The sequence below is a fragment of the Balaenoptera musculus genome, chromosome 10 (genome assembly GCF_009873245.2).
Source record: "Balaenoptera musculus isolate JJ_BM4_2016_0621 chromosome 10, mBalMus1.pri.v3, whole genome shotgun sequence".
In the NCBI taxonomy this organism is placed as follows: domain Eukaryota; kingdom Metazoa; phylum Chordata; class Mammalia; order Artiodactyla; family Balaenopteridae; genus Balaenoptera; species Balaenoptera musculus.
The window spans coordinates 66,125,665-66,142,641 of NC_045794.1; the positions used below are offsets into that span (position 1 = coordinate 66,125,665).

Here is a 16,977-nt window from a genome sequence, read left to right on the forward strand (position 1 = left end):
ATCCTTCATCATTTCTCCCCTGGAATAAGTAACCAAATATGTGGGGATAAACCAGCAGTAAATCACTGTGTGTGTGTGTGTAGAGGGGGTGGTGGTGGTGATGGTCATCTAAAATGTTTACATCGACCTCCACATTCATCCTGAGAATAAAAATCAGATCAGAAAAACCTAGGAAATAAGTGATAAGGATTACCACTTTTATCGTTACTTTTTTTTTTTTAATCAAAATACTCAATAATTAAGGCTTTATTCTCTTTAAAAGTATCTGGTGTTGAGTTCTCAATTCAGATGAACTTTGCTGGTGAGCTACTGAGAACTGAGACCCCCAAAATAATCCGGAAGCCATTCTGTGAGGTTGACAAGTGAAAGGTAATTCCTTTTATGAAATATTAAGCACCCACGCCATGTAATTACTAATTGCAGGGGAAATCAAAATGATAAAGACACAAACGGGTATACTACAAGACAAGCTAAGAAAAGAGCTAAGGAGGGGTACAGATACCACAGTGGGATTTGATGATGGATAATATCAGGCCTGGAAAAATTAGAAAAAGCTTCTTGGAAGAAGGACCATCTGAAATGGGCCTTAAAAGTTGAGGATTTTTTTTTCAGAAGAAGGAGAGAGGCATTTCAGAAATAATCAAAAGCTCAGGGGAAGAAAAGTTTAGGAGTTTCCAGGAATAGGTAGTGGTCAACTTGGACGGCAAGATAGAGCACGGCTAAAAAAGCAGTGCTATCTAGTCGGGAAATCCACATCTCAAACCATACTTGTGTCTAATGTTAGGATGTTAGCATAACCCCGCACATTCACACACACACACCACCCCAAACAAATATTTTGGAATTGGTGCATCATAATCTGATACAGTCCTGTATCTTCACCACAGAACACTGCTAGTCTCTCACTGCATTTCATTTCATCTAGAAGAAAAACTTGTGATATTTTTCAGTGTCATGGAACCCCATGACTTCTATTTCACCGTCCCATGTACCAGATTTTGGTACCATCACATTTCATGTTCTATGTTTTGCCCTTGTAGATGGAGGGGGTGGCACTATAGTGTTCTTCTCCAACATCATGTTAGTGTTTTGGTTCAGAGTCTTCACTAGAAATCATAATTTTTTTTGATGGGGGACCCCTTGGAGGATTTTGAGCAAAGGAATAGCTGCAGGGGGAGTTATGAAGCATCAATATATAGGGAAATTTATATGGGTAGACACGGTAATTGGGAAAACAGTTAAAAGCTTACAATAGTCCTAGTAAAAAGTACTAAATTTCTATTCATAGGTAGGAATATTGAAAATGGATAAGATAGTTGCAAGAGACTTTGTCAAAGTAGAATCTAAGAATTGATGTGAATGGCAAATGAGAAAGATGAGTAAATTTGTACAGAGAACGGTAATATTAGTAAAAATAAAGGTGTCAAAAGGGAAGGAGAAGTTAAGTATGGTTTTGGACAAAAGGCTTATGAGTTTACTGTTGTATTACGTGTAAAGCTAAACTTTCCAAAATATTATTTGAAGGAGCTAATTAGCTGGTAGTAGGAAAGAATGATGAGGTAATAAAGTTTTCTTAAGAAGACTCTTTGCTTCCACAAATATGAACCAGCATTTAAGTTGCATCATATGCCCATTTAACTGGGAGGGGCCAGAGAGAGAATAAATTTAAATAATGAGTATGATTCCCCTTTCTCAATTTTTGCCTTTCATATTGGTTTTAGAACCTAACCCCTCAATAGCATGACCTCACTGTATGATCTGGAATGGAGAAACACAAGGAACTTAACATCCAAATATTCAGGTGCCTTCAGCATCTAAAAGTCCCTCTATATTCATGCTTTAAAAGAACTTAAATTTGAGAATGAAGACAATAATTCCAGTCTGGTATCTAATACTTTTACTTCCCAGCAGCATATTACCACTTTGGTCAGGCTGAACCACTGCACAATTTTGCAGCTCTTTCAGAAAAATAATGAAAACAATTAGAAAGACAAGATCACATGTAATGGTGAGAAAATAGTACTATGGCCCAATCTTTCCCCATAAATGTGGAATATCCTTGATTCATCTCCACATTGTGTATTTATTATAAGCCCTTATAGCAAGGGATTTTGTTCTTTCAGTTTTTTTTTTGTTTTTTGTAGCACCAAATAGACACAGTGGCTAACAAGAAGTAATTCTGAAAAGTCATTGCAATATTTATCACATGTCAGAAATTTTCTGGATCTGTACTTTTATCCATTTCCCTGGCTTGAAATGTTCTTCATGAGGGGTAAGCTGCAACTTAAGATTGAGTTCTCACTCTGTTTTTCTGCCACTGATGTGGTTGTTGATCATAATACTTACTAATATCTTTTATATACTACTTTACAATTTCAAAGAACTTTTATATACAGTGACCCATTTATTTTACTGACATTTATTTTAATGTAATGATGTCCCCCAAGCCACAGATAACGCTTAGACACATGAGCTTTTGTGTTATACTGTGTGGGTTCAAATCCCAGTTCCATCTGCTAAGTGTGTGACCTTGGACAGGTCACATATCTGTGCTTCAGTTTTCTTGTCTATAAAATGGAACCTACTAAATAAGAGTTGTTGAAGGGATTCAATGATACAGTGTATGAATGTACTGAGCACAGCAGAACTTAGTAAGAGCTAAATAAGTGTTAGTTATGAATAAATTATTACCTACCTCACTGGGGTATAACTATGGTGTTTGGGTACACTGAGCAGCATTTTTGAGTGGCGTGTTTAGAAAAGCAAGTTCACATAAATGTGTGCAGAGAGTCTTTCATGTTTTCCATGGGGTAAGGGATTTCATTTCTTCTATTAGCTGTGAAGGATCCATTAGACAGTAACCCTAGTTATTGCTAGAGCAAATGTTGAGGAGCTCCTCACAGCAAACTCCATGGGGGTGCTGCATCTGTCTTGTTTGCCATTGTATTTCCAAAACCTAGCATATACTAGGTATACAATAAATATTTGTTAGATGAATAAACACATGGAAAAGACTTAGCTGCTATGTGATTAATCTTTAGCTCAGGTACGTTCTAAGAATCAAGTAAGAAAGGAGAAGTGATCTTTTGAAAGCAGGAAAAGATTTAGAGATGGTATCTCCAATTACAATGCAAGCCTTAGAGAAAAGTGGTTAATATATATTGAAGGACATATTAATAATATGCTTGATGATATGAATTTTTTTCTTTTTTAAAAATGAAAATATTTTACAAAATTTATAAATGGAGTTCCATGTTTGGATCATCCTTGTCATATAACTAAGGGAGCTTTCATAAATAACTAGAAAAGTTGAGTTTTATTCATTGTAAAAACTCTGAATCCCCAAACATTCCTATCTAAGTGTTCTCAAACCCTGGAAGCCTTTGAAGTAATTGATTCCAAATTCATATATCTAAAAAGTATTTATAAAGAGTCAATTCTGGTTCTAATTATGTAATTCAGAAATTATAATGCCAATCAGGATAATATAAATTGGTGAAATTTTTCAAATTATCAGAAGGCAAAATTCATTTATTTGTCTAATTTCATTCATTTATTTAGTTGTCCATTCATTCAACAAATGTTAATTGAGCGCCTCTACTGTGCTGGCATTATCCCTGATGCTAGGGATACAGCAGTCCACAAGGCGGTTATAGCCCTTTCTCAGGGATTTTATGATCTAGAGAGGGATGAGATGGGTAGGACTACCCCATGTTTCAGGAGATTTTGCCTTACATTGGCCTCCCTGAATCCTTAGAGCATTGATTTCTACTTCATGATGCTGTTAAAGCTGGTCTTACTAACAGGCTGTGTCTGTGTGATAAGCACAAACTAGGCAAAAGATGAGAAATTCAAGCATTATTCACACATCCACAAATATCTATAGATGTTAAAAATAATGTAGACAAAGTATTCCAACGTCTCAGAGTCCCATGGGCACAGCTGAGTAAAATGAACTGAGATCAGATCAGTTTGATTTGTCATGGTTGAAAACTGCATTTGTAAATTGGTATAATCCATCTCCAGCCAAGTTCTTCAGAGACAGCCTTGAATTCTTAAAAAGCTCCTGAATGATAGATTTTGTATTTAGATTTTAGCATTGTCTTAAAAGATAGTGGTAGTTCACATAACTAGAGAATTCCCTATTGATTACATGATTGAGGAAGCACAAAATCTGTTATTCTTTCCAAAGTCAATTGTAATTTAAGCTTATTATCTCCCTGTGGATGTTCCATTTCAAATGGCAACAGAATCAAAATGTAAATGCCTCAATGAAAAGGTTTAAGGATTCTTTTACTGAACTATGCTCTGTGTAATTTTCCTTCAAAATCACAGCAGGAAAGAGTTTAGAAAACTCTGGCCACCAGTTAGGTCAAGGGAAAGAATTAAAATTCACCAGGATCACTGATGAATAGTCACAACAGATTTTCCCCCAACTTTTAATATCTCATTTGTTTATAGTAAAGCTTCATGTAGGAGCAACATGATATGTCTTCATTTTAATATGATTTTGGACTTGTCAGTGGCTCTAATATGATCAGTAATAATAAAAGGCATTAATACAAGTTGTGGTCATTTTCTTCCTTTTCCCTCTGGCTTCAGTGAACCTTTAGACAACCACAAGCAGCCTCTCTAAGTCTTAGGGATGGCTACTTTTGACGAAAACTTTAGGGGAAGGCTTACATTTCATAACTAGATTTTACTGAAGAAAACTGGCCATCTGACTGGTCATTTGTAAACAGGACTAGTGTGACATGTAATCTGTCCTTAGATGCCTTAGGTGTGATGGATTGCCCCTTCACTTGGACAAACGACTTGGCATACATTTATTAGCACAAAACATTATGCAAATGAAGCATAAAATACAAAGGTTTCCAGAAAACACAAATGTAAGCTGTCTGCCCATTTGACAGTTGCTTCTGTAACACCATGACAATATTTATATTGACATGAAAACAGATGATAATTTAATACTAACCAACCACTTACGGCTAAACGAAAACATACCTTAAGCTCCAAATTTATACAGTGTACTGAGATGTGCTGAAATGACCATTTCCTCATCACAAGGGTGCAGTGATTTCCCTTTATGAGAGTCTGTGGCATAGCCTGAATAGCATGAATATTTTTCTGTTAAATGATAACTAAAATATATGTTGTATTAAATTTTTCTTATAAAAATGGGAACTACCTCTCTCAAACTGAATACTACTCCCGTATTCTTCATTCATTCCCTTAGTCATGCTTACCTCTTTTGTAACCCTATTTTACATAACATTCAGGGTCCTCACCCTTGCCCCACCCCCACCCCAGTTCTCTCTAGTAAAAAATGATACACGTGTTCAGGAATGGGAATCTGTTACCACGGCAGGACGTTGATGAAATAGGTGCACCTCCTGGTTTCCTTACTGTTTGTCCTCTGTTGAGTGATGGACTATGAAGAGTGGGCAGAACTTGGTATTGACAACAATACCACCCGACAGGGCAACATGAAACACGTGGGGTAGTTCCAACTGGTTTTATTTTCAAGAACACAGTTCCTAAACTGAGCTTCATAAATTTCTAATTTGAGGGACTCTCTGAAATGTGAAATTTATTGTGTCTTGGGGAATCAGTTTCTTCATTTGAGAAAAGGGACTTTTCAAATATTTGCCTCAAGTTTTAATGATCTCCCTAGAATGTTTCAACTGGACATTTATTCCTTCTTCAGGTACATTTGTGTGGCTAAGGTATTTAAGTGCCCAAATAATTATTGCTTCCTGCTAATTCCATAAAGTAAGATCAGACTTATGTGCCTAGATTCACAAGTTAAAAGTTATGATCAGTATAGATGATTCTAACAGATCGTTTTACAGTAAATGATACTTTCTGAAAGATGATATCTCACTGTCTGTTTACCTACATGAATATGTGTAATGAAGTAGGTATATTTTTACCCTAGAAGCAGCAATATCTTTTCATTCACAATATTAATATCTCTGGTTTCCATATGCCTAATTTTAAGAGGAATAATACTTGTGATCTTATATTGCCAAACATATCCAGTTTATACTTGGGAAAAATCTAGATTTGGTATGACATATATTTGTATATATATACATGCACATCCATAATTTAGTTTTGTAAAGCCCTAAGCTTTAAAATATCAAACAGACTTCTATGACAGCACATCAGTGTAGGTAAAAAGAGTTTAGATTTCTCCAGATTATCAATCAAAAATATAAAATTAACAAAAAATATTGAGAGCAGGGTTATATATAAATATCATACAAGGATCAGTTCATGAAGCTGGGTCCTTTGCTACTATTCTCTTACCAGATTCATAACACTTGGTAAGAAAAGACCTAAGTTTGTAACAAATACACTCTGATAATATATATTTTGTGGAATAAAAGACATTATATTCTGTTAGACTTAATAAGAATAGATACAAGCAAGACTTAAATTAAAAAAAAAAAACAAAAAACAGTACTAGAGTTCTCTATCCTTGCATTTAACTAACTAAAAGTTGAGCTGAAGTTGCCCACTCTATTAATGCATAATAAAATTCATGGAAACAGAAAATAAAAAGCCAAATGCTTCTAGAACCTGAATTGAGTATAAATATAGTATAATAACTTGCCATTTTCAAGAGGGGAACAGAGGTTGAATTTGCAATTAACTGGAATTCTAATTCAGACAACTCAGCAATACAGACGTGGAACAGGTCCGGGTGAGGGGCAATGTGTAGGTTTCTTTTAAGTGGCGACAACCTTGAACTGATGCAGTTTGAACTATAGCCTAATGAGGGATTTGTTAATCTCTGGAAAAGCTATAGACCCAAGATTCACTTAACCCTGGCCCTGGTGATTTATCTGAAAGTCATGGACTTTATTCTTCTTATTCTGTTTCAGTCTGCAGACTGGAAAACCTCTCCTTTTACACACTGAGAATTCCCACTGCAGTGAATGGAAGGTCTGTGTTTGTAAAAAGCACGTGAGCAGCGGGGGTTCAGCCCCAGAGAAAGAAGGTGTCGAGTTGCCTTGGTAAAGAATTTATACACCACGTGTTCACAGTTTCTTGACAGGTATAATTATCAGTGTTGTCTTTTCCTTTACTATGTGCTGGGATTCTGAAGCACGGTTTCAAACTTGTGACTATTGGGTGTTTGATCAAGTAGCTTCAAGGACCTGAAAGGGGGGGGAAAGAGTGAAGAGAAATCAGTGATTAGTATTCAACTACAAAATGCTAAAAATATCAAAGAAGCATGTGCTATGTGAGAACAGCAAGGATTATTTTGGGCGCTATCATTCATGCACAGCCTTCCACATGTGAAAAAACTGTTTGATGTCTGCAAAGGAGGTAATTATCAAATGAGGATGGAAGAGACACAGTTATTCCCTAAAATTAAATTTTAAAAAATCAGTTTGGAAACATTTCAAATGTAAAACATTTCTTCCTTCCAATTCCAGATGACTCTATTTTCCTTCACGGAGGCAAAGAAGAGATAACCTTCATATATTATGACTCTTAGGGTGATTAGTGTTGCTCCTGCTGAGATACATGCAAGCAAAGCCTCTCTCTGATAGGCTGCAAGCACCAATATCCCTTCTGTAAAGCAGATGGTAGGCCTGTCTCTTCTCCCACGAGGTCAGCCAGCCTGACACAGAGTAGAACAGAGTAGGCAGATGCCCCATGTGGTCACATTTGGGAGAGCAGCCTCCCCAAACATTCCCCCAGACCTGTCACTTTTCTACCATTATGGAGTCATTTCTTTCAGAAAGAACAGTGGTTTTCAATCTTTGTTTTTAAAGCTGCATATATTTTTATTTCAATGAATGCAGAGCACCATATACAAAAAAAATTTTTTTTTAACATCTTTATTGGAGTATAATTGCTTTACAATTGTGTGTTAGTTTCTGCTTTTTAACAAAGTGAATCAGTTATACATATACATATGTTCCCATATCTCTTCCCTCTTGCATCTCCCTCCCTCCCACCCTCTCTCTCCCACCCCTCTAGGTGGTCACAAAGCACCGAGCTGATCTCCCTGTGCTATGTGGCTGCTTCCCACTAGCTATTTTACGTTTGATAGTGTATATATGTCCATGCCACTCTCTCACTTTGTCACAGCTTACTCTTCCCTCTCTCCATATCCTCAAGTCCATTCTCTAGTAGGTCTGTGTCTTTATTCCCGTCTTAGCACTAGGTTCTTCATGACCTTTTTTTTTTTTTTCCTTAGATTCCGTATATATGTGTTAGCATACTGTATTTGTTTTTCTCTTTCTGACTTACTTCACTCTGTATGACAGACTCTAACTCCATCCACCTCACTACAAATAACTCAATTTCGTTTCTTTTTATGGCTGAGTAATATTCCATTGTATATATGTACCACATCTTCTTTATCCATTCATCCGATGATGGACACTTAGGTTGCTTCCATGTCCTGGCTATTGTAATAGAGCTGCAATGAACATTTTGGTACATGACTCTTTTTGAATTATGGTTTTCTCAGGGTATATGCCCAGTAGTGGGATTGCTGGGTCATATGGTAGTTCTATTTTTAGTTTTTTAAGGAACCTCCATACTGTTCTCCATAGTGGCTGTATCAATTTACATTCCCACCAACAGTGCAAGAGGGTTCCCTTTTCTCCACACCCTCTCCAGCATTTATTGTTTGTAGATTTTTTGATGATGGCCATTCTGACCGGTGTGAGATGATATTTCATTGTAGTTTTGATTTGCATTTCTCTAATGATTAATGATGTTGAGCATTCTTTCATGTGTTTGTTGGCAATCTGTATATCTTCTTTGGAGAAATGTCTATTTAGGTCTTCCGCCCCAAAAAATTTTTTAACGAATTGTTCTGGTTGATGTGAAAGTGTCTGTGGGGGGTAGGTTTGCAATCTGCCTACTCTGCATCAGCACTCTCCAGCCACCAAGCCTTCTAGAGAAATGCCTAAAAGCACCTTGGGCCTACAGCATGGAAATGAAAGTCAAGCATGAGGCCACTGTAGTTCTTCAGGAGTCACCTAACAAGATATTGCATAAAAATATCATCTGCCATTAACATTCTAACTACTGTACTACCGCCACTGTATTACTATTGAGTGCTCACCAATTGCCACATATTTTGTTAAGAGTTTTACATATTTTTTCTTATTTAATCTCCATAACAGACCATTTTCATGAGTCTCACATTGAATAACTTCCTTCAAGTCCCTTAGCTACCAGGTGACAGAGCTACCAAGTGATTGAGTTTTTAATCCATTAACTTATCATAGAGTTACATGTCCTAAGGGAATGGGACTTAGAGCAGATGAATTTTAGTAAGAGTCTTGGGTCTCTGCATCTACCCAGAGGGGGAGGAGGCCTGAGGGATATGCCAGCAGCTGAGAGAGCACTGGGCATCCAAACTGTGCATCACTGAGATGCCCACTGGGAAGAACCACCTGCACCAAATGTTCTCATTATTTCCCTCATTCCCGTGATTTACAGTTGAACAGATTAATGATTCATTTTTTTAAAAAAATAAAAGCCTCATTTCCACATTCGTTTAAATTTTGTTGATCAAATTGCTTTGCTAATTTTTCAGTGAGCCACTGTGGTAGGCAGAATAATGGCCCCTGAAATATGTCCACGTTCTAATCCCCAGAACCTGTGAATATGTTAGATTCCATGGTAAGGGAAATTAAAGTTGTAGATGGAAGTAAGCTTGCTAAATAGCTGATGTTAAAATAGGGAGAGTATCCTGAATTGTCCAGGTGGGTCCAATGTAATTAGAAGTGGAAGACGGTGAGAGAAGAAAGACTCAGGGAAGGGGATGGGATGACAGAAGCAGAGGTCAGAGTGATGCAATGTGAGGACTCGACCATCACCGGTGGTTTGGAGAATGCGGAATGGAACCAGGAGGCAAGGAATGCAGGCATCCCCTAGAAGGTGGAAAAGACAAGGAAATGAATCTTCCCCTAGAGCCTCTGAAAGGCCAGTGAGACTGTCTTGGGCTTCTGTCCTACATTATTACAAGAAAATTAATTTGTATTCTTTTAAGCCATTAAATGTGTTTTGTAATTTTTAGGGCAGTAACAGGAAACTAACAGAGCTGTAATGACGAAGTACTTTGAAGCACAGGGCACTGTTTTAGAGGTAAGTGGTGAGGGTTAGCACCAACTCTAAGCAGTGTGAGACTGAATTCCTGGAAAGCTCATGTGAATGTGTCTGTGAGGCGGGATGGGATGTGAAAGGGCAGGTGCCATTGAAGAAAGAGGTAGAGCAGCGCAGCTGTTAAAAGAAAGAGGCTTTGAAGCCCATATCCCTGGGTTTGAATCATGGCCCCATAACTTCTTAGCTGTGAAATAAGTAGACTTTAAAAAATCCTACATGACTCAGTTTCCTTCTTTAAAAAGAGATTAAAATAGTACCTAATACTCATAGGGTTATTGTAAAGATTAAGTAATTCTATATACATGAAGCATTTAGAAGAGTTCTTGGCATACCCTAATTTCTTAATAAATTTTATCCAGCATTATGATTATTATTTCTGGTGCAGTTTTCTGCTTGATAACTCTGGGTTCCTTGAATTCAGTGTTATGAGAGTCGTCCTTTGGGACCTCTCAGTAAGTGGGCTGGGCAGTTCTGGCGGTGGTTGCCTGGATCAGACCATGAGGCCCGTGGCTGTGGCAGTGGAAATGGAAGGTATAGAACAATAAATAGCGGATAAAATAAGGGAAGGGGGGGCCTGAAGAGCAAGAGGAAAAAGAAAGTCAGTGAGGCTACTGGCAAAGGCCGGCTGCTTTGTAAATCCGCTAAGATGCAGCCTGTATTTGACTGTAAATGAATTCTTCACCCTGGATCCGCCAATAGAAGGTCAGAGAAATTAAACAAGCTTTTGGTCTTGACTTCCTCAGAATAGTGACATCTCAAAAAGTATTCCTCCTCCTTCTTACTTTTATTCTTTGGGAATCTGAGTGAAATATGGATTTATATAAGTCACATTTTTAAAAATGAGATGCTGGGCTTCCCTGGTGGCGCAGTGGTTGAGAATCCGCCTGCCAAGGCAGGGGACACGGGTTCGAGCCCTGGTCCGGGAGGATCCCACATGCCGCGGAGCAACTAAGCCCGTGCGCCACAACTACTGAGCCTGCGCTCTAGAGCCCGCGAGCCACAACTACTGAGCCCGCACGCCACAACTACTGAAGCCCGCGTGCCTAGAGCCCATGCTCCGCAACAAGAGAAGCCACCGCAATGAGAAGCCCGCGCACTGCAACGAAGAGTAGCCCCTGCTCGCCGCAACTAGAGAAAGCCCACAGGCAGCAACGAAGACCCAATGCAGCCAAAAATAAAAATAAATAAAACAAAATAAAATAAATGAGATGCTTATGGGGTGGGGGACAAAATAGGTGAAGGGGATTAAGAGGTACAAGCTTCCAGTTATAAAATAAATAAATCATGGGACAATGTATAGCATAGGGGATATAGTCAATAATACTGTAATAACATTGTATGGTGACAGGTAGTAACTAAACTTATTGTGATGATCAATTTATAATGTATATAAATGTCAAATCAGTATGCTGTATGCCTAAAACTTAATAATCAAAGCCAACTACACTTCAGTAAAAAAAGAAAAAGAAAAAAAATGCTTAAAGCTGAATAAATGTGACACTTTCTCAAAAAAAGTGGGTACAGTATTAAAAAAAAAACCTATATTCATATTATCTGCTTAGGTTTCTGTAATGTAATTATGTAGTGATCATATTTACTACATTTAAGAAATGTAGTATATTCTTCCTGATTAACAAAGATGGAAGTTAGGGAAAAAGACAACTGAGATTCACTTCAGGAGAAGTTTAAAATTAAAAGTAGGCATAAGACACGTTTTCCACACACTACTTGCATTCAACCGATTTTCCATCTGTATGCACCACTGACCATTGCTAGTTACTTAATAACTTCTACCATCTCAGACAAAATATTATTTCTAATTTATAGAACAGAAGTTACATTTCATGTGATAAATAGTAAGACAATATCTGACAAGTATTTTTGCTTTACCTGGTCTTTGCTTGACTTGTCAAACTTAAAAAAAAAAAAATCAGAGATCTGTTCAAAGTAAATAGTTTCAGATCTCTTCTCAAAAGCAACCACAGTATGAGTTAGCAAGTGTAACAAATCCCATTTAATCCTTAAAAAATCTAATTAATTAAAAGTTGAACAAGAGCTAATGTAGGTCTCTTTGACTGAATCCACCATAAAATCCATGGATGACATGACTGAGTTGTACCTTGCTTGTACTTGAAATGGTCACTACAGTTTCATCTCAAGGGTCCATGATCCTGTGTACTACAAGTGCTGTCTTGGCAGGCATAGATATAAATTCCATGTTCACTTAAACAGAGCTTTACCATATCCTGTGCAAGAAATAAACATGGTTTTAAATGCCTTTTATTAAAAATGTTACTCTTCGATAATGAGACAGTAGGAAATTCTCAAGTGATTTAATGAAGACTGATGGAACAGAGAAATGGAATTGAGTATATGGCCCAGCAGTATTTATGGCCAAGTTGTATCCTTCCAAAGATGACTGAATGAGCGTAAATACTGGAAGCTTTTAGTAAGACCTCAGAAGTCAGAATGGCAACACACTTCTTTTAAAACACTTTAAAACAATTTTACTATGGGCCAGTGTGGTAAAACAATTTAGGAGAATTGGTACAAGTCTGTATTATTGAGAATGGAAGAAAGAATGAGTTCAGGAAAAGAGTGTCAATGTTTGACTGAAGAATACTGGATTGTTATTATTAGCAAAAAGACCTTTGCAAGGATTCTGAAAGTACAAATGTGAAGTACCTTTATGTTTGAAACGGATTAGAGAGAAGAAGGATACGGACAAAATGACTTGTCTGTATGCATCCAAATCATTCCGTCATCCCAGTCCAAACCACCATATCTCTTGCCTGGACTCCTATATAATAGTCTCCTAATTGGTCTCTGTTTTTACCCTTACCCTGCAATAACCTATTCTCCCCATAGCAGCCAGAGTGATTTTTTTAACACATAAATCATGTCACTCTTTTGCTTAAAAACCTTCAGTGGTTTCCACTGCAATAACATCTAACTTCCCTAAGCAGTTTAAAAAGCTCTCTATAACCTGGCCCCCATCTATCTAACTGTCCTTCTCACTCTTTATTGCCTAACTATCTCAGCTTTCTTTCTATTCCTCAAACGTCAAATAGGCTCACATCTGCCTCAGAGCTACTGTACTGGCTATTTCCTCCTCTTCTTATGCTCATTTCCTGGCTTCGCATTGTCATTCAACCTCAGCTTAAATGTTACCTCCTTTGAGGGGTCTTCCCTGATCACCTCACAGAAGGTCATCACCTAGCCAGTCTCTATCAAAGCACACTATTTTAACTCTATATTTTTTATCTACTTGTTAATTAACTATCTCCTCCAACCAGAATGTAAACACCATGACAGCAAGGATTTTGCTCTGCTCATGCTATTTCTACAGCCCATTGAACAGTGCCTGGGCCATCACGGTAACAAATAAATATTTATTGTTAAATAAATGTAGTTTTTAGAATGGAATGTAATTTTAGATGAAGACACCAAACTGTGATATATATATAACAAAACTAGCAGGCTATAAAAGAAAGATAGTTGAATCCCCAGAACTCTCTGAGAATAAATCCCATACTCTTTTTATTTCCCCATGCAGCTTCTTTTCATGAGTGGCACAAAAAAGTTGAAAATCTCTTCTCAAATCCAGTGTGTGCAAATAGTAATCTGATATTGAATGAGTTAAAACCACCATTACCCATTGTCATCTTTCCAAGAACGTTTGAACCTCATTTCAAATACACATTTGCAGACATCATAGCGTAGAGGTATATAACAATATGAACTGTCTCTTCTAAAGGATAGCAAGGAAAATTTATATAACTCCAGAATTTCTGATGTTGGCAGATGAAATACTTGGCAAAATAAGAAGGGAAAATAATTCTATGCTACTTGTAAGTGTGGTTGTGGGGAATCCATTGAAACTATTGCAGCTTCATATCATTCATCTAAAAAATGGTGTTTTAGTGATACTTACTGTGAAGGGTTTTTTGAGGATTAGCAATAACATGTGAGAAGAGCCTAGCACATAACAGGCACTTCAGAGATGGTGATTCTCACTCTTTACATTTTTTCTTGAATTTTCTCCTTTTTTTTTTTTTGAATTTTCTTAAAAACATGTAGCAAAACCTGATTTAGCATTCTTTGTCACAAAGTGGAATTCAGAAAAAGGCAGGTGTACCTTAGACACATTTTAAGTGAGCACCCAGAGAGAATTTCAGAATCTCTCAGAGCATAAACACTGGCAGGTCCCTACTTCATTCTTTTCAGTGGAGCAGTTTTCTAGTAAACCGTTTCAGTATTCTAAAGGGGATCTTCCCCGCATCAGTACTATACGGTTTAGTCTGTACACTGTGCAAAGGCAACTGGCCAAGGAGGTGAGGGGGGCTGGGCTCTAGCCCACACTCTTGTCATATAGCCATGTGCCTGAGGATCTGGGTTTGCACAGAGGCTGCATTTTTGTAATTTGTATAAAGGCATCATATAGTGTATACCTGGCCCTCCTAAAGAATATCATTTTTCAAAAATATCTTACATTTGCAGGGAATATGGCTGAATGACACATAAAGTAAGCAACTGTCTTGTTTACATTTTCTGAGGTCATTTTTTTTAATTTGTTTGATTTTGTTTGGATTATTAAATCTAGTGATTATGTTCCAGCTGTCTAAGAAACTATATTTAAAAAAACAAAAAAAAACATGTAAGGGACTTTCCTTGTATAGAAGAAGGCACCTCTTACCTATGACATGTGGTTTTGCTGTGTTTGTTGCTGCCGCTGCTGTTGCTGTTGTTGAATTAGCAGTTGTTGCTGCTGCCGACGCCGGGCTGTCCGTAGCTTTTCAAAGCGAGCCTCCATTTCTTCCAAGACTTTCGGGGTGTATCGGACCACCAGCTTGACGCTGTCCTTAGCAGCCTTGAGTAGTTCCACAGCTTTCTCATGGTGTTCTCCTTCCACACTCTGAAAAGACAGTGACATTTCTTAAAGGGGAGAGTTTCCATGTTCTTTTCTCGAGAGCCAAATGTGAAATTAATATCATAGTACAATCCTAGTCTGAAATTTCAAGAAGATATGGCAAATGAGATGTATTGCCATTGTTATTATTTATTACATTTGTAGCTGAACCGTGGGCAGGTTAGGCTGCACTAGGGTACAGGATGGATTGAATGGAGGTTCAAGTTAGGCGGGTGAGAGACAGTGAAGAACCAAACGATAACACTAACATTTAGAATGGAATTTCTAAATTTCACCTGGAAGAGTAAATGCACTAGTCTGGACACTTCGGAAAAAATTTAAAAAGAGTAACGAATGGGGACTTTGCCTATCTGATATTAACATTTATTAAGAATCTACAATGCTTAAAGCAGTGTCTTATTGGTGTAGTAAGGAACAGCAGAACGAAACAGAGTCTAGGAGTAGATCCATCATATATAAATCTTGATTGTATGATAAATGTGAAATTTGGACCAAAGGGGAAAAGGATTGTTAAATAATGATGCTGAAACAACTAAAATAAAGCACAGGTCAGTGTTCATCATCTTGCAATGCAAAAGGAAGTCTTAAGTAAAAATACCAAGAAAACCCCCCACAAAAATCAGATTTAAAAATTGTAAGTTTCTATGTCTCACACACCATGAAAGGTCAAATAACAAACTATAAAAAATATTTTCAATACATGACAGTCAATTTGTTAATATTCTTCAAATGAAGAGCTCTTACAAGTCAGTAAAGATCTAAGCAAAATAGGCAAGAGAATTCATGGACAAATAATAATTTTTAAAATGCCCAATAAACCTATGAAACAATGCCCAAGATCCCTAATAATTAAAGAAATATAGATGAAAAAATATTTCATTTTTAATTTAAAAATGGTAAAGATGTATTTTTAAATATGGTGTATTGACAAGGATGTAGGGAAAAGGTACTCATATACTGTTAATATAACACAAACTGGTACAGTTTTTCTGGAGGGCACTATCGTTATGCATTGGATAAACCCTTTATAAATGAAGATTTTTACTTTCAGGAAAATTTACTAAGGATATAATCAGATATGCACACATACCTATAAGATAGATGTGATGTGACAGAAAGCAAAAAATAAATCAATTCTTGGCTTTTGAGTTTCAGAAATACTCTTTGAATGTCATGGCACAGACAGTAGTTGGGGAAACTATGTTTACTATAAGTAAACTAAAGAGGCTCCTCCCAACCCTTTTAAGGTTTCTCCAGGTTGGGATTAGGGAGTAGTAAAAGAGAAGAAAAGTTGTAATCAGACATAATAGAACCCTGAGAAAAGGAGGTAGTCCTTCCCTTTCAGCTGACCCCCAGGGTAGATGACATAACTCCTATTTTATAGGATCCAAGCGCGAAGGCCTTTTTGACTTGCTTCCTGGGTAAAGCTCGGGGGAGAAACGTGTGTGATGTGACAGATAGGGACTGAGATAGGCTTAAACACTGACAGAATACTGAAGAGTGGCACTGAAGTGGCAGAGAAGGCCACCCAAAATTGGTTGAGATTACATTTTCACAAGCCAAGGAGAAGGGGGGCTAAAATGAATATTATCTTGAGTTACAAAAAATAATTTGCATTTCAAGCACACAAATTATATCTTGAGATTCCTAATTATGACTATTATACAGATTTGGAGACTTAAGAATTGTGTTCCATTCTGTCATTTGCTTCAGCGAGGTGGATGTGGACTGCAGAAAAAAAAGGCTTTGAACTTAGCAATGAGATAGCCATTGGTGGCCTTCAGTCATTTGTCTGAAAACCAGGCAGATGCTAGGCGTTTAAGAAATTACTGTGGAGAGCCCTGGAGGCAACTTATATAACCACTCCTCTGCCAAGTCTGGGTTAAATAGAGAGCAAGGGG

At 37.3% G+C, this 16,977-nt stretch overlaps 1 protein-coding gene across 6 annotated transcripts in view; it reads right to left on the bottom strand.

Moving 5' to 3' along the window:
• Window positions 1-1,882: 1,882 nt before the first annotated feature.
• Window positions 1,883-16,977, bottom strand: part of LIN7A (lin-7 homolog A, crumbs cell polarity complex component) — a 250,907-nt gene continuing 235,812 nt past the window's right edge. For 5 of the 6 annotated variants that reach the window (XM_036867021.1, XM_036867026.1, XM_036867025.1 and 2 more), the window contains 2 exons: window positions 14,843-15,061; window positions 1,883-7,169 (listed from right to left, as the gene is read on the bottom strand). In XM_036867021.1, the coding sequence (XP_036722916.1) occupies window positions 14,843-15,061 (219 nt within the window). In that variant the 3' untranslated portion in view covers window positions 1,883-7,169. The remainder of the gene's footprint in view (window positions 7,170-14,842; window positions 15,062-16,977) is intronic. The other variant, XM_036867022.1, reaches the window with a different exon arrangement.